This window comes from Amblyomma maculatum, chromosome 9 (assembly GCF_055883805.1).
Source record: "Amblyomma maculatum isolate TAMU_Amacu chromosome 9, ASM5588380v1, whole genome shotgun sequence".
Taxonomy (NCBI): domain Eukaryota; kingdom Metazoa; phylum Arthropoda; class Arachnida; order Ixodida; family Ixodidae; genus Amblyomma; species Amblyomma maculatum.
Genome location: NC_139352.1, coordinates 132,660,368 through 132,686,603, shown reverse-complemented (window position 1 = coordinate 132,686,603; position 26,236 = coordinate 132,660,368). Strand labels below are relative to the sequence as shown.

Sequence of the window (26,236 nt, the reverse complement as noted above, 5' to 3'; positions counted from 1 at the left end):
ACTCCACAGGCTGAGAATATTTAGTCAGCCATTTCCTTTCCTGTCCTGTGTACGTACCCTCTATTTTGTAATGTTGGTAATTTCCTACACCTAGAATAAAGCAGCTTGTGCTCTGTCCTGTGAACCATTTAACATCTGCTGTTCTAGACCTGTTCAGCACGAGTGCCAATACTTTTTTGTGGGTAGTGCACCAATCAGGCCAGTAGAAGACTTTACTGTCAAATAGTGTCATAAGCTTGAGTTTATTGAAGGCACTGTGCAGCTGAAAAAAGCCATTTAGCAATCGCCATTCCTTGCAACTTTCAGGCTCCAGGGTGTTTCCGAAATGCAAATTTATTGAAGAACCCTGGCTAGTTTTGTTCAAGCTTGGTTGCGGGCTAGAGTGAATCATTTTAAATGATGCACATTAGCCAGCTGGCAAGCTTGCACTGCAATAATTTGCACAATGCTAACGAATTAGGAACAGCCAAACAGCTTGAGTAAGCTTGAAGCATGCAATAAAAATGGATTCCTCACAGTTAAGCAAGGTGCGAAACTTTTGATTATCAGTTTTCAGATGGGCATCTTATGCACAACAGCTGTGCAGGAAACATGGATTTCATGTTTGGCGAAAGGATTTTGGCTTTGTACACATCTTTGAATGAAGCTGAGCATTGGGCTTTTCAAAATGCATCATTTCATTTTTTGCATGTGCAGCTTTGTGGCCAAGCTTTACCTTAGCTTTGGAAACAGGTGCCGGCTTTGTCACTGCAGCCTCCTTGCACACAGCGCAGGTTGTGCACAAATGTTGCTTGTTTGCCAGGCAAAATCTTCTAGAAAATGTTTCTGCACCTGCCTACAGGTACACCAGCTGGGAAAACTTTTCATGCCGTAGATCTGTTTTCAGCCATGTTCACTTGTACCCTGCTGTGGTGGCTCAGTGATAAGAGAGCTTGATTGCCGATCCCAAGGATACAGGTTTACTCTCAGCTGCGGTGGCAGCTGATGGAGGCGAAATGCAAGGCGGCTTTGTACTTTGCGATGTCAGTGCACATAAAACACCCAGGTGGTCAGAATTTTCTGGAGCTGTTCACTACAGCATCCCTCATAGCCTATAGACATTAAACCCCATAAACCGAACAGAACACTTGTCAACTGTAAACTTCCATAAGGAGAAAATCTATGCAGCTCAAAAGCAGGCCCTGTGGCTGTAGACAGTTCACCAAAATGTATATGCGAAATTAATTGCAAAATAAAGTACAATCCCTTTGTGCACGTTACATAAGGCATTGCAATCCAAGGCAAGCACAGATGGTGGAGGTAGGTGCAGCGTATGTCTAGTTATCAAAAGGCAGTATTTCTGTGCATATCAGCTAAGTATATGGGGTTTTATTTCCAGGCTGTAAGAGGGCCACAATTTTAGCCTCTTGGGAACCTTTATTGTGCACTACTAATACTGCTGCATATCATATGGGCATTTTTGTATATTGCCTCTATTGAAGCAGCATCACTTTTCTATGTAAAAGTGAATATTCTAGTGTCTCATTGCAGGTCTGCAATAATCATTGTAAAAATGTTAAGAATCTTTCAGACGACTGTGTACAAACTTGACTAACTACACATAACTTTCCGCATCCACAAAACCATATGCTGGCTTAGTCCTTTATCTCAGAGCTTCATTTGTCATTGGCAATTGTGCCAGTATTGCCAGTGACAAGTGGCACTTGTCCAACCTGCTCTTACATTGCGTGCACTGCCAATGAAAAAGTAATAGATTTGGTAAATACATTGATTGCATTTTCAACTCTACAGAGCCATAGTTATCCATGGAAAAAAATGCGCATTTCAGTCTTTAGGACACATTTTTGGCATGACAAAAGTCATTTTATGATAGTGCCACACACAAAGAGTGCCGGTGGCGGTGATGCCTCAACAAAAAAGAGCTCTTTCGTAAAGTAGTTCAGACAGCAGCTTCGCTGACAATCTAGAATTTGTACCTGACAGTTACTCTGACCCCGTTTGCGATGTGCGTACACTGGTAAAAAAAAACAAAGATGGCGAAGTGACAGCATGCTTTACTAATGAAGGAAACTTTTTAGAATTAGAATGGTATGAAAAACATTACAACTAAACCTGCCGATGTTAGTATGTTTTTCGGGAGTTAATTTGGCGGTTACAGGGTTAACGTGCAGCTAACTCCATATAATTAGCATCAATTAAATGCTGTGTATCTTGGGGACCATCATTAACAATGTCATGCATGTGAGCCATCACATGCTTGAGTTCATTAAACATACAAGATACGTAGGCACCTTTTATTCAGATAGCATATGTATACAAAATCAAAAGCACCATGGCAATGTCAGAAGCAGCTTAGGCATATAAGCACAGCCTATTTTTAACATGATGTGGAACAGGTTCCTTAGCCCTCATATTTTTCAAAGTCGGCTAACAAACAGATGTGCATTTGCAAAAACCTGCATGGTATGCAGATGAGCCATTCCTGCCATTAACAAAATGAGCCACTTCACAGATTTCCATATGGTCCTTCCAGTCTTTGAACTCTGCAAAAAGAAAGATTTTCCAAGTTGTCAAAAGTGAGTCTCAAATAAAGACAGCAAGAAACAGAACTCTTGTAGACTGGAAAATACAAAAAAAAAAGTACAGGTATTGCCAACACCAACGGATTGCACAAGAAAACTGTGTATGTTGACATCAATTTTTGGAAGCAGATTTCAGAGGTTAGGCTACACTGCCATGCAGTCAGCCATAACTACTGCTGGATGAATGTCAACATATCCAAAATGAGCTAGATAACTTCTTATCAAGTTGTCCTTTGTGTGCCTTCATAGAGGCTCTGACTAGGCTCAAACATGGCAAATAGACTTGTCCTCCGTACTCATTGGTTCTTTACGATGCCTGTCACTGAAAAGGCCTAAAGCTTTTCCTATTGGTTCATTGACTTGAACGAGAACATCTTCGGTGTAACTCCGCCTGGTTGGGTACTTGAAACAAAAGTTTAAGAAACACCATCACCAACCAAATTTTTTATTAGAACCCGACGTTTCGGGTCCAACTCGATCCCTTCCTCAGAGGCGACTAAAGTTTGAGGCCCGCAGTAGCGGGCACACGTGGCGAAGTCCAATTGTGTAGCAGAGCCAGGGTAGCGTCCCCAGATTCCTGTTCACTGCTGCAGCTGTCAGCCGGATGAACCGAAAAAAGACGTGACGTCTTTTGAAAGGATTGGTCTCCACCACATCAAGTATGTTCACCTCGTCAAAGGCGATTTTGTGGTCGGCGCATTCGCAGTACTCGGCGAGGGGGGTTGCTTTTCGAGTTCAATTGACGGGCGTCATTTTTGTGCTGCAATATGCGCAGACAGATTTTTTGTTTCGCCGATATAAGAGGCAGAGCACTCTGAGCACGAGATTTTATAAATAACGCCTGGTTATTTTTCTCTAGGAATACGGTCTTTTGGTAGCGGCAGAAAACGGCAGACTGTTGAGGTAGGTTTGTGCGACACACAGACGTGTTTGCGCAGGATGCGTGCAAGCGCCTCTCTGGTGCCCGCCACGTATGGGAGCACAATGCGAGGGCGCTTCGTCGTTTCCGTGTTGACCGACCCTCTTGTCCTGCAAGCTCGACGGCGGAAAGCACATTGGAATAAAGGCGCGTGTATAGCCATTCTTCTTCAGGTCAGCTAAGCATAGGCCGCTGCCTGCTACTGCGGGCCTCGAACCTGTCGCCCCTGAGGAAGGGACCGAGTTGGTCGCGAAATGTTGGGTTCTAATAAATAATTTGGTTGGTGATAGTGTTTCTTAAACTAGTGGTTCATCACACTGATTAACAAGCTAATGGCAGAAGGAGCACAGGTAACGTCTTCAAGAGCCTACATATGCTCTTTGCAACCATGTGTTCTTATTCCATCATTTACTATCAGCCAAAAAGAACTCAGTACTCTGTTTGACAGCATTATCTGCAGATTGGATTCACTTTCAGAGTTTATTTCGTTGCAACAATGTGCCAATCACGACAAAGGCACTGGTCATCGAACAACAGAATGCCCAGTGCTCAGTTTAAAGGCAACAAGGAAACAGGTAAACCTGCCAAGTACAATGATCAAGAACAATGTAGAAGCAGTGTTGTGTTGTGGCAATCATTCGAGGTAAATCTCTGTGCATCATCATTGTACAACAAAAAGAGTAAAAGCTGCGTCCAGGTGGTGTAAAGCGTGAAAAAAAAAAGCTTTGCGGTATGACTTCCCCCTCAAAGAAGCATCGGCCCAATGCTCTACATTGAATAGAAAGGTAGGCAAAAATAAACATCAAGCAAAATATAAATAGTGTCCATCAGTTATAATAGGGCTTTAGGCACACAACATACAATTTCTGGACATGTATCACCCCTGGGGTACAGTCAGTAACATCTGGGGACAATTCCATAGCCCATTTCATCTAGATGAGTGAACTTGATTTGCGGAAACAGCAGCGTAAAATTTATAGTTTTCATTAAATCCACGATGGTGATTCAGCATCAAAACCTAGAGTCTGTCTGCTGGCTTGTAATTTTCATTGTCATTGTAGGTTACGTTAGGCATTGGTGCCTTGCTGGCTTTTTATGCGCAGCTGGGCGAGTCGGGCTGCTTCTGCACGCTGAAGGTAGGCAGTGACACTGAGGCTGTCCTTTTCTGTTACATGTGGCATCAGCATGGCATCGAGCGCTGTATTAAGGCGAAAGCCTTTAAAGGGAAACTGCACCGCTTGTAGATTTTGATGAGTTTCAAGGAATCAAATGATTACAGCTTCCAGGTTAAGCATACAAGATATCTTCGCGCTAGCATTTCAAACAATGGCGCAAATAGCGATTTAAACCGCTTCAGCTATCGAGCTTCTCCTCACCACACAGCGACGCTTGGGGGGCACATAATGACATCATTGACGGCACCAGTATGTTTCCCGCATAGAATGGCTTGGTTGGAAGAAGTAAAAACAAGGCTACCAAAATTGAAGGCCCAGAAACATTGTTTGATGGCATCAAAAAAGGCACCGCATGATGTGGGCGAAGGTAACGTAAAGAAAAAATATTACCGTCCGTGATGTCATCATCGAGCTTCTACGCAGTCCTTCAGTGCTGTGAGGAGAAGCTCGAATTGTAATCGTTGATTACTTCATCAGTTTTAAAGATAGCACAAAAACACTTGCAAGCATTAGCGACAGCTTATGGAGAGTCAAATTCTTGAATGTCGCAGAATTCTCGAAAAGTGATGCAGCTGCGCTTTAATGGCTCATACTGTCGGCGTTCGTTCGGTCACAATATAGCTTTCAATCAAATTACATCACCTGAAACCGAAACTAATGTCATCGGAAAGGTAAAAATCCTGCATCCACCGGGAATCGAACCTGCATCCCTCGCATCGCCAGCCTAAGCTTTAACCAACTGCGCCACGCCCGGGATCGTGAACTGCACATATATCTTGTCTACAGTGATTTGGTTTGGTTTGGTTTGCGGGGTTTAACATCCCAAACCGACTCAGGCTATGATAGATGCCGCAGTGCAGGACTCCGGAAATTTCGACCACCTGGGGTTCTTTAACGTGCACTGACATCGCATAGAACACAGGCGGCCTTGCTTTCGTCTCCATCGAAAAGCGGCCGCCGAAGCCCGGTTACGATCCCGCATTCTTGGGAACAGTAGTCGAGCGACGTAACCACTGCGCCACCCCGGCGGGCCAATGTCTATCATGAGGATGAGTTAAAACGCACATCATAATTCTCCTTGTCTGCGTGATGCTAATGCGGCCACTCCCCTTTGTAGCGAGGGATCACAGAGTTCTTCATTAGGCCAATAAATAAAGGAGTAGAAAAAGAACAAAAACTATACCAACTGCTGTGCATTGGTCAAAAGTCCAGAAAAAAGAAATGAGGAAGGAAAAGGGGGGAGTCCTTCAACAATCTTTTTGTTTACGCCACCAGTCAAGGCGGTGCTTTGTCACCTCTACTGCCCTACCCAGGGTGTGCTCTTTGGGTGGTGACATCGACTGCAGACTATGTGCTGTCGAAAGAGTCTCCATTAGTGCTGATGTCGCAGTTGTAGGGGGGAGGGCCACAGTTTCGGGCACTCGATCGCTACATGCTGTATGGTTTTATCGGCTGCGTCGCACTCGGAGCACTTGTGCGCAGAAAACCACTCCGTGCCTCGCAGAGTAACCCGCTGTCGTCCGCTGTCTCGTGTGTTGTCATAGATGTTCTCATTAGCGATCGTGTGTTTTGTGCTGGAGTCCACCGCCAGGGATGACTTTGCCCGTGCTTCGCTGTGCCATCTCTTCATTTCTGCTTCTCAAACCTGGTTATGGATCTGCTCTCTCCACGCAAGCTGGAATATCTCCAACAGGCCGGCTTGTGGAATTCCGTACTCCTATGCCAACCTTCGCGTTCAAAGCATCCATCTGGTGTTGGAGCACTTGAGTACGATGTACTTGTATACCTCGCTGGACCATCTATGGCGAAGTGCTCAGCCGGCGCTGCAAGGCAAGCTTGGCGGTTGTCTCACATGCGACGATAGTAGCGCTGACAATGACGCTGCAATTAGTGATAATGACAATGACGGCATTAGCAATGATAACGGTGCATTTAGTTAATAATGATAATGAGAGCAAACGGATGCACCGTGTGCACCAGCAACGCTCAGACTTTCGCACTTCTGCAGTGTAGATTCCACAGTGCTTTTGGAATTTTCGGGCTCCCTGCCATACACAAGGTGGAATGGAGTTGACCTGCTTCTCCGCTCCTAGCCGGCAGCAACAGCGCGGCAGGCTACTGTGCTGACATTAAAGCGAGAAACTAGTTACATCGGCTTAACTTTCAGGCCGACTTACTGTTAATGCATGCAAGGAGGACAATGCCACGGACAACGGGAAGTGGGTTTTTTACACGACAGATATGATGTGCTTCTCGCTTTATGCAACGATAATTAGTCTGAAGAAGCCTTTGGCCCTTTGCTTCGGCATTGCGAGTCAGGTAGTCAGTTGCTACTATTATCCACTTGTTGCTAGATGTCAATGTCGGGAAATGACCTAGTAAGTCCATGCCGATCTGTTGGAATGGCCTCGCAAGTGATTGGTTTGGTTGTATATTCTGCAGTCTTGTTAGCAGTGTTCGGTGACGTTAGCAGTCGCAGCAACTCCTGACATAGTGCGTGACATTAGCAGATAGACGAGGCCAATATGGGCCAATATTATTTAACCTGAATGCGACTCAGAGTAAAATAAAGTTTAGACGCCCAGCTGTGGGCTCATCATGAGGTGCCTGTAGGATTTCATCGAGAAGGCCCACAGGGACAAGTAAGTAGGCGGTCAGGGTGCGAACGCCATTATAAAGCGCAAGGGAGGCTAGTCCACGTTTGAACACTCTTAAGTGGCAAGGATGACTTTCTTTCAAGGTAGTCGAAGTCTGAGTGCTGAAGTTGCGTGAAGTAGGCCCCAAAATAGCATCGTTATTGTCTTCTTCCAGCACTTTTGGACAGGGGCTCGTGAAAAGCAGTACCATGTGTGCGTGGCCAAAATAGGTGTTTAGAGCAGCTCTTGGAGCAAGAAAATATGCTTTTTGGAGCAGCTAAATGGAGCAGAAAGCAGAACAGACGTTCTGAAACGGCTATGGAGCAGAAATGTTAATGTTTTATAGCAGAAATATCGGCTTTTTGAAGAAACTTCAGAGCATGTGGTCAATTAAATCTCCAATAAGTCATAAAGGCCTTTCTACCCTTCTTGGCAGCAGAAATTGTGCTGCTTACAAACAGGCCCGCTGTTTTCTGAAGATGTTTTACTGCAGACTGACTGTAACCAACATGTGTCCAGCGTGCAGTTTAAAGGCCCATTCACGATTGAGGATTGCAAAGGGTGTGAGATTAAGGAACCGCTCAGACTGACCGATGTTCACACTTGCAAAGGCAAACCGTGGGTCGCTTTCCCAAATTGGCCTCACTCAGAACGAGACTTGTCGACCTTGACTGCTCACCAAAACAGAAGCCGGATGTAAACCGAACTTCGATTCATATCAACTGTGTTGCTGATTGGTTACCGATTTAAGACCAGGAAGGAAACGTTGGACATGTGCCTTTTTATATATGGGAGCGCTTGTTGCTAAACAAGCTAACTCTCAAAACATAAGAATAATGTGCTTCAGATAGTATGCTTAAATAATACAGCATGAGCACATCTAGCTTGGCCTTCTCGACAATCTCTAGACGAAGCCCAAAACAAGTCCAAGGATCGCTAAGGTTGCACACTATAGTGAAGGCTTGCCAAAGTAAAAAAAAATATGCGAATGAAATATTTTTGCTGAAGAAAGAAAAAGGCTCTCAGTGACCACAATCCACGGCATGCATGCAAGAGTGCCGCAGTCACCATGAAAAGCAGAAAACATGGGGATGATATCGTGTGATGTCAGTGCCCAAGGTTGCCAAACCATAAAGCTGATTTCGCTATTAATAATAAAAAAATCATTATAAACTATCTACTGCACTGAAATCTCAAATTTCGAGGATTTATAATTAACGTGAATGGAGTGAAATGCAATAATCAGTTTATGCTCAAATTTTAGCTGTCATGACCCCTTTAAGTGAATATAAATAGTTCAAGCATATGGTACCACCATAAGAAACACTACAGAATTATATGAAAATGTCACTGAACTATGAGCACGTGAATGATTAAGCTGCTAAATTTGAAAATAATACACAAGACGCGGGCAGAGTCATTAGCTCTTAGTTTAGTGACTTCACATAAAAACAGAACCTCATCTGGAAGTAGAACTTGTCTATGCGAAGAGTAATTTTTCTGTCATGGGCAGAATATCCAGGCTCGGGAACCTCAGTGCTTTTCAAAAACATCGCAAAATTATGAATGTTGCTTGTCTTAACCTCAATTATTGAAATGAAATAAATAACTTAAATAAATCGAATTTTCCAGCGTGTTTACGAGCTTTGCAAGCTCTGCAGACGTATAAAGAAGACCTCGGTGGTCAAAATTTGAGATGAATTCGTTTTTTTTTTTGTTTTTTTGCACACATAATTTGCTCAAAATTAGATACAGAATAAGTACTACATTTTGATTTGTGCCTGAACTTTCGAGACACATATCTTGCAATATACCGGGTGCACGAGGCATTTGAGGATGCAATGTTGGCTTCAGGCAGAGAATATCTCCAGCAAATATATATATTTTTTCACCAAACTTTTGGAGATATTTCTCTTACTGTTTATTTTCACATTACTCAATGAATGCGCCACTTGCAGCAATAACCAATTCAATTCGGCTTCGGAAATGGCTGCATGCACGGATCAGGTGGTTCTTAGAGGTACTGCCCATTGAGTTCGCAGTGGCGACCTTAAGAGTTTTTTGTATTATGTGGCCTTTTGTGGGCTTCTCTCTCAACGACGCCAGTGATTTCAAATCTGGACAACTAGGAGGCCCCAAGTTGGGAGTGTTGTGGTTATAGGAAGTTGTTGGCCAGCCACTCGTGGGTGACGTAGGCGGTGTGGGCGAGAGCCGAATGTTGCTGAAAGACACAAGGTTTTCCTTTCGAAACAGTATCAGTCCAGGGCTTCACAACGGTGGCAAGCACCTCTGCGTACTCGGCAGCATTAACGCGGAGTCCTTCTGCAAAACAGTGTGGCAGCATGACATCACCCTTGTTGCCGACGGCTGCTGACACCATCACAGACAGAAATTTTGTCTGCAATGCTGTCGGCACCTCATTAGCGCTTCCGTAAAGCCATCTTTGATTATGGCAATTAGCTTTTTGGTCTTGATCGAAGTTCTTTTCATCTGAAAGAAAAAAAAAGCATTCCAGGCTCTTCAGCTTGCCTAGCAAGCGCTTGTACCAGAGCAGACGATTCTCCCGACCTTTACCAGAAAAGAATTGCGGCCTCCTCATGACACAGAAATGGTACCTCACGTCCTCGTGCACAGCAAGCCTGACAGCTGACTCTACGGCATCGAACTCCTTTGCAATGTCCCATATTGACTTCTCTGGGTTGTCACTCACGATGACTTGCAGCCTCTGAAGAAAATCAGGTGTTCTGACGACGTCTGACCGCTGACTGTGCTTTTTCCTTTTCGCCACAGATGCCACGTCACCGTCACAGCACATCAGTTCTGTCCGCACTTTGTTAACGAAAGGCTTCGCAACATTTAGAAAGTTGGCATTTCCAAGTCGCTGTGGCGCACGGCCAGTGCGATGAGGACTGCGTGGCGTTTCATTTCCTGTGTCAACTTGTACGCTTCCATTATGCAACAAACTGCGCAGTATAAATGATAAGGGGTCAACCAACAAAGAAGCCGCATGCATAGATACATATGCTGAGCCTGCTGGTGTCTATGGCGATAAGGAGTAGTAACCTCAAATACCTCATGCACCCAGTGAGCTACGAGACTGCTATAACTGTGCCTAGTGACGGGCAATCAAAGTAGCTTCAACGTCCTCGAGCCTTCCCTCGTGAAGCAAGTGGTCAAATTCATCATTCGCAAAGAACACGCAGTGAGCAAAAAAAAAAAAAAAAGAGAAATTACACGCTCTAAATTTGTGTTTGAAGTTTTCAGGTGCAATAAAATCCATTCGCTACAACCCATCATGCTTCGAAAATCTTAATGGAAAGCATGGGTAAAAAATTGCTCAGAGTGCAATACGAAAGACCTGCAGTAGACCTGCAGTAGACCTGCAAGTAGTGCTAAAGGAACACTGAAAGAAAAAGTAGGCTTGCAGCGATGGTATACTGGCTCCTAATCACAAAAACACCACTTTCACTGAAAACAAAACTCTTATAAGGTAGAAAAAAGAGAACAGAAATGCAGGCATTGCAGAAATACAGAAATCGCAAATGCATGCACATTGACATGCAAGGGATCCCGGAGGCTGCCTAAAATGTATTATGGTTGCATGTTTGAATTGTTAACTTTTGTTTCAAAAATGGCAAAAAGACAGGCTAAATCATCATCATCATCATCATCAGCCTGATTATACCCACTGCAGGGCGAAGGCCTCTCCCATATCTCTCCACTTAACCCGGTTCTGTGCTAGCTGCATCCACTTGACCCCTGCGAACTTCTCAATACAGGCTAAATATTGGAAGCCAAAAATAAATTTGCGCTTGGCAGTGCCACAGGCAGTCAGTTTCGTTGTGGTATGTTTTGGTTCTTCGAAGTCACAGCTATGCATTTGGCATCACCACATGGTTTCATTTTTGATATACATGCTTTGGTTTACAAGTGCGGAGCAGCAGAGTTTTCCTCTGATGAAGTTCATGCCTCAGTAAGCGCTTCTCTATATAAAAATCTGGTATGAAATGCACACAGGATTAAGTTACAACTTACTGGGCAGAATAAACCTGCACAGACCCGAGTGGAGCTGGGAAAGAAAAGAAAGGCTGGAAAAAGTAAGATTTAAATTGCATGGGTGCTTAAGAAAAAAAAAAGCGACAAAAAAAAGAAGAAAAAAAAACGGCCTCGAACAGGATTTAATTCTAAGTCCTTTGGAGTTTTAACTGAATGTCTTAGCCATTGCACCACACGAACAGCTGAGACCTCTCGCATTACATTACTTGTGTAGTGCAATTGCATTTTTTTACACACATTTTTCACTCACCGCTAAACAATTGCATCCCAAGTGTGCTGAATGCTTTTGCTTGGCTGTTAATAGTGTCACCGATGTCTCATATCTATGATAAGCATAGGAGTTTGCCAAACTATCTCGTAATATTTCTATTTCTCTATTTTCTGCTGTCCCAGCGTGCATGCACAGACCTTACTGGCACATCAGTTTGCCATCTGCAGGGCAGCGACGCTAGAGTACAATACATAAGGTGTAGACACCCAAGGAAGCATTGAGCGAAAGGGAGCTCAGTTGGTTCATATTAAGAAATACAATAGTGAAGGAAACTAAATAAATTGAGCAAAACAGGCCCTGTGTACCCCTTTTTTCCTTTAACTTTCTGCCACAATGCATTGTTCACCCCTTGCTGCTTTTCAAAAAAGACCATCTGTAGCAGTCTTTACTCGTCACTCGTGATGGTAGCTCGGCAATGTCTGTGGCCGCATCCATAGCTTCGCTAGCTACAAACTTTGCCGCCACGCCGGCGCTCGTACATTCTATCCTGTTAGTCAAGTGACCTCAACTCTAAAAAGCACCGCATGCTCTGTGGGTGCAAAGGTCAAGATTCACTGCGAGAACATTGCAGTCAAGCTCAAGATCTATGCCTGGTGCAAACAAATAGACGGCTTTGGCGAACTGTAGCTTTAATTTCAGCTGCTGCTAGATTGCACTGCTCGCTATGCATCAAGAATCACGGAGTCTATGTCTACACCATCGTTTGCATCATTTTCCCAAGTCTAAATCCCTTGGAAGGAAAACAGACCTCTTCAACTTCAAATCGAAATATCTCGGCAATAAATGTGTCTTGCTGCCGGACAAGTGACAAAAAAGTCACGAAACACTGCACTACTGGAATCTGGCAACAAAAAATATTGTGATGGGTCCCATACTGCAGAAAATCTGGCATCCATGAAAAATTATGGGCATGTATCTGGTAAGTGGCAGGAAGGTGACGCAGCACTGCAATGACTGTCCGTCAGGTTGTGTGACAACACAAGGCTACATGACATGACCAAGTCAGCAGGTGCTGCCACACAGGGTGCTTTTTATGGTATCAAGTTAAAAAGGAAAACAAAGAGAACATCGCTTGGAGCAATTACGCACCACTATTTGTTTCTTGCAGGTGTATCCGTGACAAAGGTGCATGCAGGGCTACCTGGAATCACTTGAGGCAAATCCTTGAAGCCTTTGTTATGAAATATTAAATATTGCAGAGGTTCAGCTCTCTTTGAACCAAGTCAAAAGCATTAGCCATCGGCCGGTGCCGCATTTGTAGCTGCCGCTTCAGTCTTGGCTTGATTCCGCATTTGGTAAGCTTCTCGGCAATAGGCTAGTCTGGCTTCTCGTTCGATGTCTTGGCAACCTGTCTGGCATGGTTGCAGTCTCTGTCTTTGGCGCAAGTGGATTCCTCTACACCACACTGCCTCCTTTTGTCATGCCGCCTGGTGAATTCACCCAACACTATGCTCGCGGTCTCGACTGCACTTACCCAGAAATGTTTTAAAGCAACGAACAGAATATGGGCGCACAAAACACAGACAACAGAACATGTTGGTGCCGCTGCAAATGAATGAAAAACGAAATAGCTATTAGAAATGACAGCAGTGCCTACTCTGCTGGCAGAAATCTTGAGCAAAAATTTCTCATCAATTGGCCCTAATTGGCTATACAAGACCATGCGACATTTTCCCATGAAAATAGCAGTGACTGAAATTTTTCATACTTTCACAATCATCTTCTAGCAAATAATGGCCTCCTTTTGTTTCGTACTACATGCGCCATAGTGTCAGCAAATAAATTACAATGCTGTTTGTACAGCAAGCGACTGCAAGCAAGGGACACGTCTGGGTGATATTTTTGAGGTAGTCGTGTAAGCAAGTTTACAGGGCAAAAAAATTATGGCATGTAATTTCTTCCTAACAAAGATAACCAAAGTACTGCCTGCTGAGAACTTATTCTCGGCAAATAATTTCAACAGTGTATGGAGCACAGCATGAATTCGGGCAGCCCGAAAACCTGGGCCGGGCTGGAAAATTGCCGTTTTTATGGGTCTGGACCTGGCTCGGGCTTGACATGCAGGCCTGGGCTTGCAGCTTGCAGTGGCGGAACGAGGCCAGGCTGGGTAAAGCTGTGTATGGCTTCTTTTGGAGACGGAATTCCAGCACTAAAATCATTCCGGTGGTTTAGGAATAAACCACTACTAGTACATATGTTGACAGAGAATTAGAGAAAGCTCATTTGTAAACAGAGTTTAATCAGTGCCACTCGGTGTTTTGTCCAAGTAATTTAGTACGAACATGCCGGGCTGCATTCAATGACCCAAGTGAAAAAAGTAAAAAAGGAAAGGCTCAAAACTCGATAGCGAACTGTACTACAATGGAGGTGTTATGAAGTGCTGTAACCTGTCATGCATGACACAGCCCGTTTTGCATAAGCACGTGCCTACTGAAGTACTCAACACCATCAGCTTAGGATTTCTCAGAAATCAGTGAGCAAGAGGGTAGCTTCTAACCTTTGTGTTACCGCTAACGGCTGGACATTTGAAGCCTTATAACATCCCCTGGACAAGGACCTTCAATTGACTGCTCGGCAGGCAGCCATCTGTTCATAAAAATTCTGACTGTCTGCTTGCCCCCCCCCCCCCCTCAAAAGAATGTCTCTACGCTACAATAAATGCTGTAGGATAAGAGCTTATTGCTTTAGGAATCTTTACATATCCAATAACATATACATGCAAAATGAACAGACACTACCGCTTTTCGTCTCCACAGAGATGTGACAATGTGGCTGTGATTTCTTCAATGAATATGTAAATTTTGGTATTTTCTGCCCTTGCCCACTAATGTTACTGGGGCAAAGTTGCCAGGGGCAGTCTTTTTGTAGGTGATTAAGCAAAGAACTTGCACCAAGAGCCAATTGCTTATAAGGAGTCATAGTTAAAATGCCCATAATCCATACCTTTTAAATGTACATTGTGCTAGATAGCTTTACATAAAATGTCTTGTCAAAATATTCTTCACCATGCCTTTGCTTCTGTCGGTGCTTTAACTGTGCCCTTCTCAACCAAGAATATTTTGCAAGGTTTGTCTCTCATCTTGATTTATTGTTATGTGCTAGTTAAGCAATACATTTTTAAGGCGCCTGTTCAGACTTACTTTGCAGGTTTGGCACAGGCCCTGTCGTGGAAGCGCAGGCCTGGTCCGGGCCATTAATCATTGCCGATGGGCTTGGAACCATGGATCCGGGATGGTCTTCAAACGTGGGCCAGGGAAGGGGCTGGAAAATCCAACCCGTGCAGGGCTCTAGTAAGGAGTATAAGAAACTGAAGGTACAGGAAAAAAAATGACACACACATAAGGGGAGTTCAGTAGCGAGTTAATTACTTCGAAGCACCGCTACGTGGTCTACGTGCTACAATGGTGTTGTCTAAACGGTATTTACGATTTCTGTTGTCTCAACAGAGCTTATCCTTTTGTCGTACCCGACGCAAACTAGGCAAAATTTCATCAAAGTTACGCAAAATATCATCCATATAGCTGCCGCTTTTAGCTGTGAAAGGTTCAGTGCTAGTTTCGAGCTTTTGGTGCTCAATATGTATCACTAGTTTCAAGCTAGTGATGCTCGAGCGATATCATAGGCAAGTACTTCACCCGGATGTGATCAAAACGAACAGCGTATGGAGAATCGGGGCCAAGAACGTAAAAAGCATAAAATGAGCTTCGTCGCCCTAAGCAGCTAATCACTGACGAGTGCCGTGAGTATCTGGTTGATAGAAGACAAAGCATCAAGCGCCAGTTAGCAGCATCATAAGACAGTGCAGTGCTCGCCTTCAACAGTGCTAAATTGGCGCGTGCTGCAAGTGCATACCTTGGCACAAATTCCTGCAGTATGTGACAAATAAGAACGGTAAGCGGACAGAATATAACTACGAACATTGCCCGCAAAACGGGCAGCTAAAATTTGAACATGGCGGCACCTTCATTGGCATGCTTTGTCCACAACTAAAATCTTTTCACAGACCGGGCACTAACCTTTCTGTACCGAAGCCGCAGCAGATGTGCCAGGGTTGTTCATGGCGCGCACACCAGTCAGTTCGATCGCACCCGTCCGTGCAACAGGCACAGTCTCGTTTACTACAACAAAAGCCACGGCACCAAACCGCCGCCGCGGCACCGGCGGCATCCCCAAGCAGGGTGGGTGGCTATGGGTGGCCCGCCGGCACGCCGTGCCCTCAACTAGGGACAATCCGACCTAGGGATTGCTAGGGATTCAGGGCGGCTGTCCAGCAAAAATCCAGGCAACACTGGCATTATTCATGGCGAGTTTTAGCCGCTCCCCTTTCCAACAAGGTAGGCGCCATCTTTCGACAGAAGCCTCAAACCAGGGGGCAGAAGCCAAAGCTAGCTTGCTGGTAGCGAGAGTACCAAGCATTTCAGTGTTGCCCATTCCCTCTGGACTGCTTGTTGACTGCTTGGACTGCTGCGCTGTATACGCGATAGTTGTGTGCGATTGTTTTTTTGCGGTGATTCCCGCTAATTTCGATGGCCGGCTGTTACCGGTCGTCATCTGGACAACACTGTGCTGTTTACGCGTGTACGAGCAACCAGAAAAAAAGAAATGCGGCAGGAAAAGTGCACTGCGCAACTCACGGCGTTGTGCAATAAGTCTGCGGGTGCATCATGTTTTTATTGCACAGATTTCCGGCAGACCCTGGCTTGAGACAGCGTTGGATAACTGCAGTGAATCGCAAGGATTTTGTGCCCTCTGAGTCGTCGCGCATATGCTCGCTTCATTTTGTTGACGGCAAGCGAACGGAAAAAAATCCGGAACCCATGCTTCGCCTTGGGTACAACAGGAAGGTAAGGGCGTGTAACGAGCGCAAAACAGCTCTTCGCAAAATGCCATGAATGTCTTAATTGTTACAGGTTGTGGAAGGAAGACGACGCATAATGAAGCATGACACAGTTGTGCCCGAAAAGGTTCGTTAAGAAACAGTGTGCAAAGCGGCGTTACTAAAAGAATGGTTGTTTTTCAGCGAGCGAAGGGGGATGTTTCTGTGGGATCTGCTTCCATCCAGAGTGCCTCCCAGTCATGTGTGCGGGAAGCAGCGAATAGTTTTGACTAGGGAAGAGCCTCAATCAACGGTAAGACGTTTGTATTTTTTTTTATTCACTTAGGCTTTTTTTTTTGCCCGAGAGGAGACGTGGCCCAGTGAGCTGATATTGCTTTAATCGCACTTGCAGTCTGGCACGGACTCTAATGTTGCGTTGCAAGCGCTCTGCGATGCCGCCATGGTAATGGTAGGTGTTATTTTCCTTGTATTAAATATGCTCTGTGTTCGATTGTCTGAGGGCTGGGTTGACCAGTGAAACTGAATGGCTAAATCCTAAACACTACGTTCAGCGTGAATTTGGAGGCTTACACCCAATCTTCCATTTCCGCAGAATTTCTATTATCGCTCGTGCGGTGTGTGCGAAAATGATGCTGCTTAAAAGAAATTATTCCCTGCGTCTAAGTACATGACATTCCTAGCTCCAAATGAACCACTACTCCGATAATGTGGAAAGAAGAGGTTTTCCTATGTCAAAGCACCACACTTTTCTGCCATGTAATTCTACATATATGTTCATTCAAGGAGCATGGCTCACCTTAGCATATATTTGCAGGCATCTGAAGACGAAACCACAATTCAGTAAATACAGGAAATTCAGGAATCTGAGACGGTGAGTAAACAGTTGTGGCTTACCCCCATTTCTGTGATGGCTTCAGTTGTGTTGTTGCACTGAGTTGCCTATTGAGCAAGCTGTCTTTGTGCTGCATATTTGGGACGTCTTGAATCGAGTAACGACAGTGTGAAAAATTTTATTTCAGGCACAACAGAAAATGTTGGAAGACACTGCTGGCAGCAGCGGTGAGGCAAGGTCCGATATGCAGTATACAGTAAGTACCAGAACACTTATGTAATAGCTGCCTAAGGAACTGTTGTGGCTATAATGTTAAAATAATTATACGCCTGTTGTATCTATAAAATGCTGCAGTTTTAACTATGCTTAGGCAGGAGGGTGCCTCTTTGGCTTGTGCTTAATTTATGCAGACAATGCAGGTTACTGCTTCCTGTAACATGGAGGGAGGCCACCAGAAGCAGACTACAGACATGATAAGTTGGGCAATAGCTTTATCATAGATTTTCTATGAGCCCTGCTAGCAGCCATAAACAGTCTTATAAAAAGGAGGTTATGATGTCCTATCGGTTCACTGGATGATTGTGTGAAACATCACTGTTCAGCTTAAACAGCTTTTTAGTGCGCACTCAGTCTCACAGGTTGCTGTTCTGTTACAGGCGACACAGACCGGTGTACTATCTCTCCAAGAATTGGAAGATTACCAGTGGCAGTGTGCTGACATGGTAAGTTCAGTAATGTTTATAGTGCGTAATGTTCAGGTGTTCTTCGCAATCTTGTTACTGGGCAATGAAGCATGGATATGAATGCACAAGCAAAGTGTGTAGCAGTGTGTGTGCACCATACTGTGCAGTCACAAGTGGCAGTTTTATTTCAGGCAACACAGACAGCACCATCACATCCTAACTTGGACCGTGGCACAGACCTTCTGCACAGTTATACAGATGCGGTATGTTTATCAGGAATGCATGTTTCTCATATAAATTGCAAATATGGCTGTGTACAACAGTTCTCACATTGATTCAACTGAAAAAAAGAAAAAGAGAACATGCCAGCACCAACGTCCACCCTGATTACCGTTTCAATTTGAGACAATGCCAAAGGCTTACCGCTAGTGTAGCCAAGAGGGAAGCTGATTCAACTGAAAAAAAAAAAGATCACGCCAGCACCGTCCTCCCTAATTACTTTTAGATGCCAAAGGCTGTGGATACCACTGGTGTAGCCAAGAGAGAAGCTGATTCAACTAAAAAAAAAAAAAAAACACCCCAGAGCCAACGTCCACCCTGATTACTTTGAGATGACAAAGGCTGTGGATACCACTGGTGTAGCCAAGAGGGAACCTGTCAGCTAATTTATGCGGCATGCAAAATAGTAGCTGCATCATAGCTGCCAACCTTTCTGATGGCTCTGAAAAATGGAAGGCTACCAGAGTGCACATCATGCAAGCTTAATTGGGCACAGCAGCACTGGTTAAATGTCAGATACACTTTCTGCTGGCCTATCATTGAGTAAATCATGGTGAACGTTTAGTTGTGTTGTGTTAAACAGTGGTTCTAGAGTGTGAGGCAGACTGGCCATTGCACATAACCATATTTTTTTCACAAGTTAAACGGGGCAGCATTATGTGCAACTTTAGAAAGGCTGCACTTACACAGAAAGTTTTCTTTCAATAGCATAAATCCTTAACACGCATCCTTTATTTCAGTTAGCGGAAGCTACGGGGACCCGCTCACTAATGAGCAATAGGAATGTGAACCTCTGGCTTTTCTGGCTGTGTTTTAGCAACAAACACTGTTTGCTTGGTAGGACATTCAAGTGCTGCTGTTTTATTTCAGGCAACACAGACACCAGCAAGCTCAGACCCATGTGCCGAGATAGGTGCGGTAAGTGGGTTTTACGCTGACTTTAGCACAAGCCATGGCAGTGATAGAAATAAGTTTATTAACAGACATCATAAATCATGTCCCAAGTGCCTGCTGCATGCATATTTTCACCATAAGAGGTGAAATCTCAACTTTTACTGAGCTAGCCTTATATTCAAGCAATTATGATGGCAGAGTTCAGAATGAAGCCTTGGAACGGAACATTTTCAAGATCATTTGAGGGGCTGAATGCTCTTATATCCAAAGATAATGAGATATTACTAAACAGGTGCTTACTGGAAGGTCAGCATAGCTATAAAGAATGCTTCTTTTGATGCACTGCTTCTCCTGTTTTTCTATAGGTGTCAACGGACAATGTGGCCTCATCAGAACACAGAGCTCACGAAGACCATCCCTATGCACAAATTATTCCAAACTGTGTGCAGAGAAGCTCGTATGTTAGCACATTGTCAGGGAATGACATTGCATTTTACACAGGTTTACTGCAGCCAGCTTTCGACGGACTCGCAAAAGTAGTGTATGCACTAGCCAATAAGACTAGCAACCTCTCAACTGAGGACCAACTTTTGATGTGCCTCATGAGGCTTCGCCTTGGCCTTTTGTATGGCCATTTGGCACGACTTTTTAAGGTGGCCGTTTCAAGTGTAGGCAATTATATCAGTCGCATGCTTAAGCTTCTTTGCAATATAATGAAAAGGTCAGTTGTTTGGATACCGAGGAGCGAAATAAGGAACAGCATGCCAGTGTCTTTCATTGAGAATGGTTACGAGAGAACTACCTGCATACTGGACTGCACAGAAGTGGCTCTACAGCGAGCCAAGAAGCTCATGGCCAGAGCACAAACATACAGCAGCTACAAGGCACGGAACACAGTGAAGTTCCTTGTTGCCATTGCTCCTAATGGGTGCATTATGTTTGTGTCAAAAGCTTATGGCGGACGCGCTTCTGACAAGTTTATAACAAGAGACAGCCATGTTGGAGATTACCTTCTGCCTGGGGACGAGATTATGGCAGACAGAGGGTTTACCCTTGATGAAGAGCTCGAAGTTCAAGGGATACGCCTAAACACACCAGCGTTCACAAAAGGTATGTGTTCGCCAACTGCTGTATGTAGTTCCATACACAATGTTTCAAATGTCTTTGCAGGTCGAAAGCAGCTTACAGAGAAGGAAGTGACCATGTTTCGTCGCATCGCCTCTGTACGCATCCACGTGGAGCGAGCAATCAATCGCATAAAGACCTATAGAATTCTGAAGCAGGCTCTCCCCATCAAGTCAAAGAAGACTATCAGCGACATAATTTTTGTGTGTGCAGGGCTCTGCAACATGAAAGGGCATCTGATTAAGCCCCGAAGTGAAGCCTAAATGCAATTTCGCTTTTTCTGAAGCAGTGCAATAAAATCTGCAAAAGATATATTTTTTGGTCCATTTCATAAGTGGTGGATATCCACTGAGGATTTATGTAATACTTGAGTACTGGCCAGAAATGATATGATTCCAGGCCAGTCTTTCAATGGGAATATGACCTACATATTATGTGGCCATACGCTTGCCTTCATCCTTTTCAACTTTCAACTTTTTCTGCTCCTCACACTTTAGAGACTCCATGCTTTGTGTAAAACAAACCCTTCTAACATGTCTTGCAAAAAAGATCAAATCTCCATCGCACCCCTTGTGTTCCTTCTAATAAGTTTACAGTATAGGTGTGGTAATGAGATTTAATTTCCCAAAGCGACATTGGCTATGGGGAGGCTAAATCAATTTAGACCATTTCGGGTTCTTTGCCCCGCAGGGGTGGCGCAGTGGTTACGGCGCTCGACTACTGTTCTCAAGGATGAGGGATCGAATCCCTCGGCGGCCGCTTTTCGATGAAGGCGAAAGGCAAAGCGCCCGTGTGCTGTGCATGTTAAAGAACCCCAGGTGGTCGAAATTTCCGAAGTCCTCTACTACGGTGTCTCTCATAGCCTGAGTTGCTTCGGGACGTCGAACCTCGCAAACCAAACCATTTAGGGTTCTTTAACATGCATTGATGTGCACAGTACTTTATAACAATTTTCTACCTAGGCTGAATACTGGCTACGAGTTGCTAACATGGTGTATTTGTTGACATTTCTCACTAGGCCCTTTTCAGTGCTCCAACATTACCAGTCATACAAAAGTTGTACTCCTGAGGCAAAATTTACGCCACTGTGTGCACATGACATACCAAACTCGTATTTAGCAAAACAAAATTGGGAATTAAAGCATCTACACAATACAGTACAGCCATCATTAGCAGTTCAAAGAAGACATGGAATCACAAATGATACCTGTGGCATTACAAAAACTATCTCTGTCAAGGGCAAGTGCTAAAATATACATGCAGGGCATAGTAACTTCTATAATGCTGAATTTTAAAGCAATACATGTTTTCAGCGTTCAATACAATCAAGTAAAATTGCCATGAAGCAAGGGTACTGAACTTTGCCAGGTAGTAAACTACATCGTACAGATCTGGTCATACCTGTCGAGAATATCTAATTTTCCCTCAATGGCCAGGTCTGAGAGACGGGGAAGGAGTTCACAAAAATAAAACTTATTGAGCCGTGCGAGGTTACTTTCAATGTAATTGGAATTGAAAGGCACCTCTACAATCACGTCACTCTCCAAACTCCAGACATAAAAGAAACACGTGTCCTTTTTGGTGCACAACATCTGGAACTCAACTTGGCTGTAATAGCCATTAAGTCCATTTTCGGCTAGAAAGAGATTACCTGCCTCATCTCTGCGTACATCATATTTTCCACTGTTAATTACAGGCATACAATCAAGCACATTCGGACACTTGATTTCGACAATTGCGTTTTCGCTTTCAATTACACCATCAGGTGAGGCAGAAAGCCACGGGAAGTCTGTATTTACCACTGTTCCTGTGTTCTTTACAGAAAACTGTGTCTGGCTGGCAAACTGCTTAAAAGCAACAGGCTCCATCTTTTTTCCATGCTTTGTTGCCGCATTGCCTGAGAATGTTGGATTTATCATCCGCTCGGCTGCCTTGTCACAATTTGTTGAATCCCTTTTTGGGACTTTTTGTATGTTTGAAGCAGTCAAGCGCAGCTTACGCGAGAAATGCCATAGCGGAGTTGTCTGACTCACAGTCTCCGACTCCAGAGCACTAGCTGCTACAGATGAGACCGCCACATACTTGTCATAAAAAAATCTACACTGCATGCAGCTGTCATTGGTGTGGTCGCCGTGTGTAGGCGGCTTCATGAGCTTTGGTGGAGACTTCCGCTGCCTCACCGGCGCATGTAGTGTCTCGTACAGAATGGTGCCTGCATAAAACAAATGGAGCTTTAGGAATGAAACGCTTCATACACATCTGATTCATGCAGAAATGTGCCTGGGACGTCAACACTACAAAAAAAGGCGGCAATCTGCAATAATGCACCAGATCTAACACTGTTTAGGTAACGCTTGTACAAGCACCCAGTGCGACCCTGTTTCTGCAGTTTAAATGTACTATTGCTTGCAAACTGGAGTTACAGTAGAAGCATATTTTGCTGGTCTTATGTTGCAACAGCATAAATAAGACATTTCCTCAAGTACCTGGAAGGGTGAAGAGGTCGGCATACGGTGCTTCTTCGTGCATCTTTATGATCTCTTCTTTCGTCCTGGGCATGAACCGTGGTCTAGGGCGTTTCCTTGGGGAACCATCCACAATCCCCTTCTGCAGCTTGAAGTTGATGTCTTCAAGTACGGCTGGCTCCACATTTCTTTTAGTTCCGCTATTCCATTGTGCAGCCTTATCAGTGCAAGAGGCACCTGTCAGTCCTCTCGAAACGGCCATCTGTACTTTCCATAGTACAGCACCTACATGGCTGCATGCTTTGCCGTTGCCCGCCATACACGTGCAGCCTGCGGTTACTACCTCCCCTGTTGCTTTTACGCATACCCAAGCATTCCTTGGTGCAGCATTTACGGACTGCGATGGACACACTGCCCCTTTAATGTAGCACAGATCCGCAGATATTTTGTGCACATACACTTTCCCCACCCATCCGCTCTGAACATAATTGTACGACTCTAGGGACCTAAAGCTTTTCATTGCCTGCAGGTCACAAGCTTTAGAGTTCAGCAGGTAGTACACAATGTCTGGGCCACTGATGGATGGCCACTCTCGGGTATCATCTATCCAGGCTGTGATGCTGTCTGGGTGGGGGTAGGTGCCGCTGTCTGTAAGCAAGACAACGAAATATAAACAAAAATCTGCACTTGGCTTATTGAGTACACAGTGCTTAGAAAAGCGCGGCAAAAGCAATCCGGAGCGCGGACAACTCGCGACGACACTTTCAGTGGTGAACCCGTTTACTTGAGCACTAACGTTGATCGTTATTCAATACCATTCTACATAAAGATCCCCCTAGCAATAGATTTACGGTAAGTAGAAAAAAAAGTTTCCTTATTCCGCATTTCATTTCTTCGCTTCGCTAAAACCACTTGGCCTCGGTCGTATAAAAAAGTTCGACAGTACAGCTTACTTAGCGCAAAGCATCGTACTATGGCTCAGCTTATAAGCTCGCAACAGCGATCTAACATGCCCTCTCAGATTATAACTAAAAGTTGCAATACATATTATAGCACATACTGACATCGGCTCTCGATTACACTCCAGAGCGGGGAAAGCCTCATAGCGAGCTGGCTCTCCGCGACGGGCACACCGAACATTTTAAGTTGCTGGGAGCGCGTTCAATCAAATGCAGTCGCTTACATAACTTCGAAAGAGACGCTTACATAACTTCGAAAGAGACGCTTACATAACTTCGAAAGAGAACCGCGCAGGCAACAACCAGTTGATGTATCTAACGTCGAGATCACTACGATTCTTCAGCCTCCGTATGCGATACAAAGCAAGGTGAAAACCGATGCGCCCGGCCTGTATCAAGTAGGCAGGAGTAAGAAATGATGCTGAGTGAATAGTTGAAGGGCTCATGATTAAGTAAACCGTGGTCTTACCTCCAATGTCAAGAAGTTTGGCTTGCTGGGAACCCGTCGAGCACGACGGCGTCGCGCCGACGGCTGAGTGCGTCGATGCCATCGGGCGATCGCCCACAGTGAAATGGAAGACAAATGAGCGCAAAGTCGCCTCAAGTCTCAAGATATGATTCCGTCGCGAAACTGAGGCGAAAACACCACTCCAAAAAGTAAACACACGAGAAGCACACACACGGACAACATGGTCAGCTAGCAGGCTAGCAGTCCAAGATGGCGTCGCCGCTAGGCGTCGCCCTCCTTGTTGCTGGTCGCGCGGGGGCTGTAAAAATGGAGGCGCCTAGGAGAGCCTTGTTGGAAAGGTGTTAATTGTTTCGGCTTCACCACCGCACAGCCGACACAGTGTGCACGAGATCGTTCCGTCGTACCGGCTTCGGTATGCCAGCGTTCTGAGAGCTCCCGCTCTGGACTCAAAGAACAGGGCGCTGCCGACGCTGTTGTCATATAGATTGTCCTGCCCGATGCTGTGCTTGTAGCTCCTGTATACAGTCAGGGTGGCCTTTTCTTCCATGCTTGCGCCCCACAGAACGCGTTCAGCCTCGGCTACCCGTTCGCGCACCTCGGCAGCCCATTTGCCTGCCGTGTCTGCAGCGATGGGATTCTTGAAAAACCCGAACCTTTTTTCTAGTTGGTAGACTCGGGCCGTCCAGCTCGTCCTGAGGCAGATCGCCATGAGGTAGTCAAATACACGACGTGCCCATCGCTCGCGCGCCATAAACAGAAGTCGGCCGCGATACCGTAGCTTGCTGGAGGCTTCGCGGGCTTCGAAGCTAGACCATCCTAGGTCCCCCTGCAGGGCCTCATTGGCAACCCTTCCATGGCAGCCAAATGCGATGCGCCCGACCTCCCGCTGACGGCGCTCCAGCCAAGCGCGCGTTGTCGCTGACAGGCAGACAACCGCATTGCAGAATGTCAGCCCGGGAACATGCATCTGCTTCCAAAGGTCCCGCACCATTATATAGCGGTTCCAGCCCCACAAATATCGCCTACGTAAGATCCCCTGGGCGCGAATGGCTGCTTGACGCACTGTCTCTTCATGGCGATGGTACATGTTGCCTGTTGAGCAGAATGTGATGCCCAGGTACCTGTATTCTGTAAGGACCTGCAGAATCTCCCCACCAAGCATCAACACTGCACCAGCGCTCTCTCCAGCAAACTGGACAACGGCTGTCTTCTTCGTGTTGAACCTTAGCCTAAGGCTACATATAGTCCTATGGCAGATGTCCAGCAAGTCCTGCAGTTCCATCACAGACTCTGCCATGAGGACCATATCATCGGCCAAGGCCAGGCCCGGTAGTCGACGGTCTTGTTAGAACCCACATGTGGTATGCTGGAGCCGGAAACCAAGGCTTGACTCTATGAGGGCTCGCTCCACCCAGAATGCATAGATGATGTACAGCAGAGGTGACAGAGGGCACCCCTGCCGCAGGCCCTTGGTAACAGTCAGGCAGGGAGAGACGGTTTCTCCAAAGTGAACGGTGACTGTGTTCTGGATGTATAGGCGTTCTACTGTCAACAACAGCTCCCTCGGCATATCCAACTTGGCGAAACAGCTAAACAGCGATGCATGGGGGACACTGTCATAGGCTTTTTCGACATCCAGGAAACAACACAGAAGCAGTCGCCCCTCGCGTCAAGCAATCCCCACGCATTGTGCAAGGACAAAGACGTTGTCATCCAAGCGGCGACCAGGGCGGAAGCCGTTCTGCAGTTCCGTGAAAATCCCCTTGCCTTCCGCCCACGCACTCAGCCAGTTCTTCAGCACATGGGCAAAGAGACGATACACCACCTGTTAATCACTGTTAATGGGCGGTAATCGCATATGTTGCCTGGATCGCCTCCACGTTTAAGGATGAGCACAACCTTGCCCTGTCGCCATTCAGTAGGGATCGGTGCTCCCTGAATAACGTCCGTAAGGAATACAGCTAGCTACTCTTTTGCTTCGTCCCCTAGACTCTTAACCAGACGGGCTGGTAGGCCATCCGGACCAGTGGCCGTTTGCAGACTGATACCCTTTA

The 26,236-nt window shown here is 45.4% G+C and overlaps 3 protein-coding genes across 4 annotated transcripts; 1 reads left to right on the top strand and 2 right to left on the bottom strand.

The window, feature by feature from the left end:
- Positions 1–2,389: 2,389 nt before the first annotated feature.
- On the bottom strand, positions 2,390–15,906 carry LOC146180407 (uncharacterized). Of its 2 annotated transcripts, none has more exons than XR_014700978.1 (3): positions 15,656–15,906; positions 14,780–14,946; positions 2,390–2,543 (listed from the first exon to the last, which is right to left on the bottom strand). XR_014700978.1 is itself a non-coding variant. In XM_084579963.1 (3 exons), exons 1-3 carry the CDS (start codon positions 15,804–15,806, stop codon positions 2,428–2,430), a joined length of 414 nt encoding a protein of 137 aa, XP_084436089.1. In that variant the 5' UTR covers positions 15,807–15,906; the 3' UTR covers positions 2,390–2,427. The 2 variants fall into 2 exon arrangements, 1 of the variants encoding a protein (XP_084436089.1); XM_084579963.1 differs by having other exon boundaries at positions 14,780–14,926.
- A 1,009-nt stretch (positions 15,907–16,915) lies between these two features.
- LOC146180406 (uncharacterized) lies at positions 16,916–20,552 on the top strand. The gene is made up of 4 exons (XM_084580385.1): positions 16,916–16,924; positions 17,965–18,030; positions 19,530–20,274; positions 20,335–20,552. The coding sequence occupies exons 1-4, from the start codon at positions 16,916–16,918 to the stop codon at positions 20,550–20,552; spliced, it is 1,038 nt and encodes a 345-aa protein (XP_084436511.1).
- Positions 20,553–21,665: 1,113 nt separating this feature from the next.
- LOC146180405 (uncharacterized) lies at positions 21,666–24,264 on the bottom strand. The gene is made up of 3 exons (XM_084580384.1): positions 24,183–24,264; positions 22,776–23,402; positions 21,666–22,501 (listed from the first exon to the last, which is right to left on the bottom strand). The coding sequence occupies exons 1-3, from the start codon at positions 24,262–24,264 to the stop codon at positions 21,666–21,668; spliced, it is 1,545 nt and encodes a 514-aa protein (XP_084436510.1).
- Between the last annotated feature and the right edge of the window lie 1,972 nt (positions 24,265–26,236).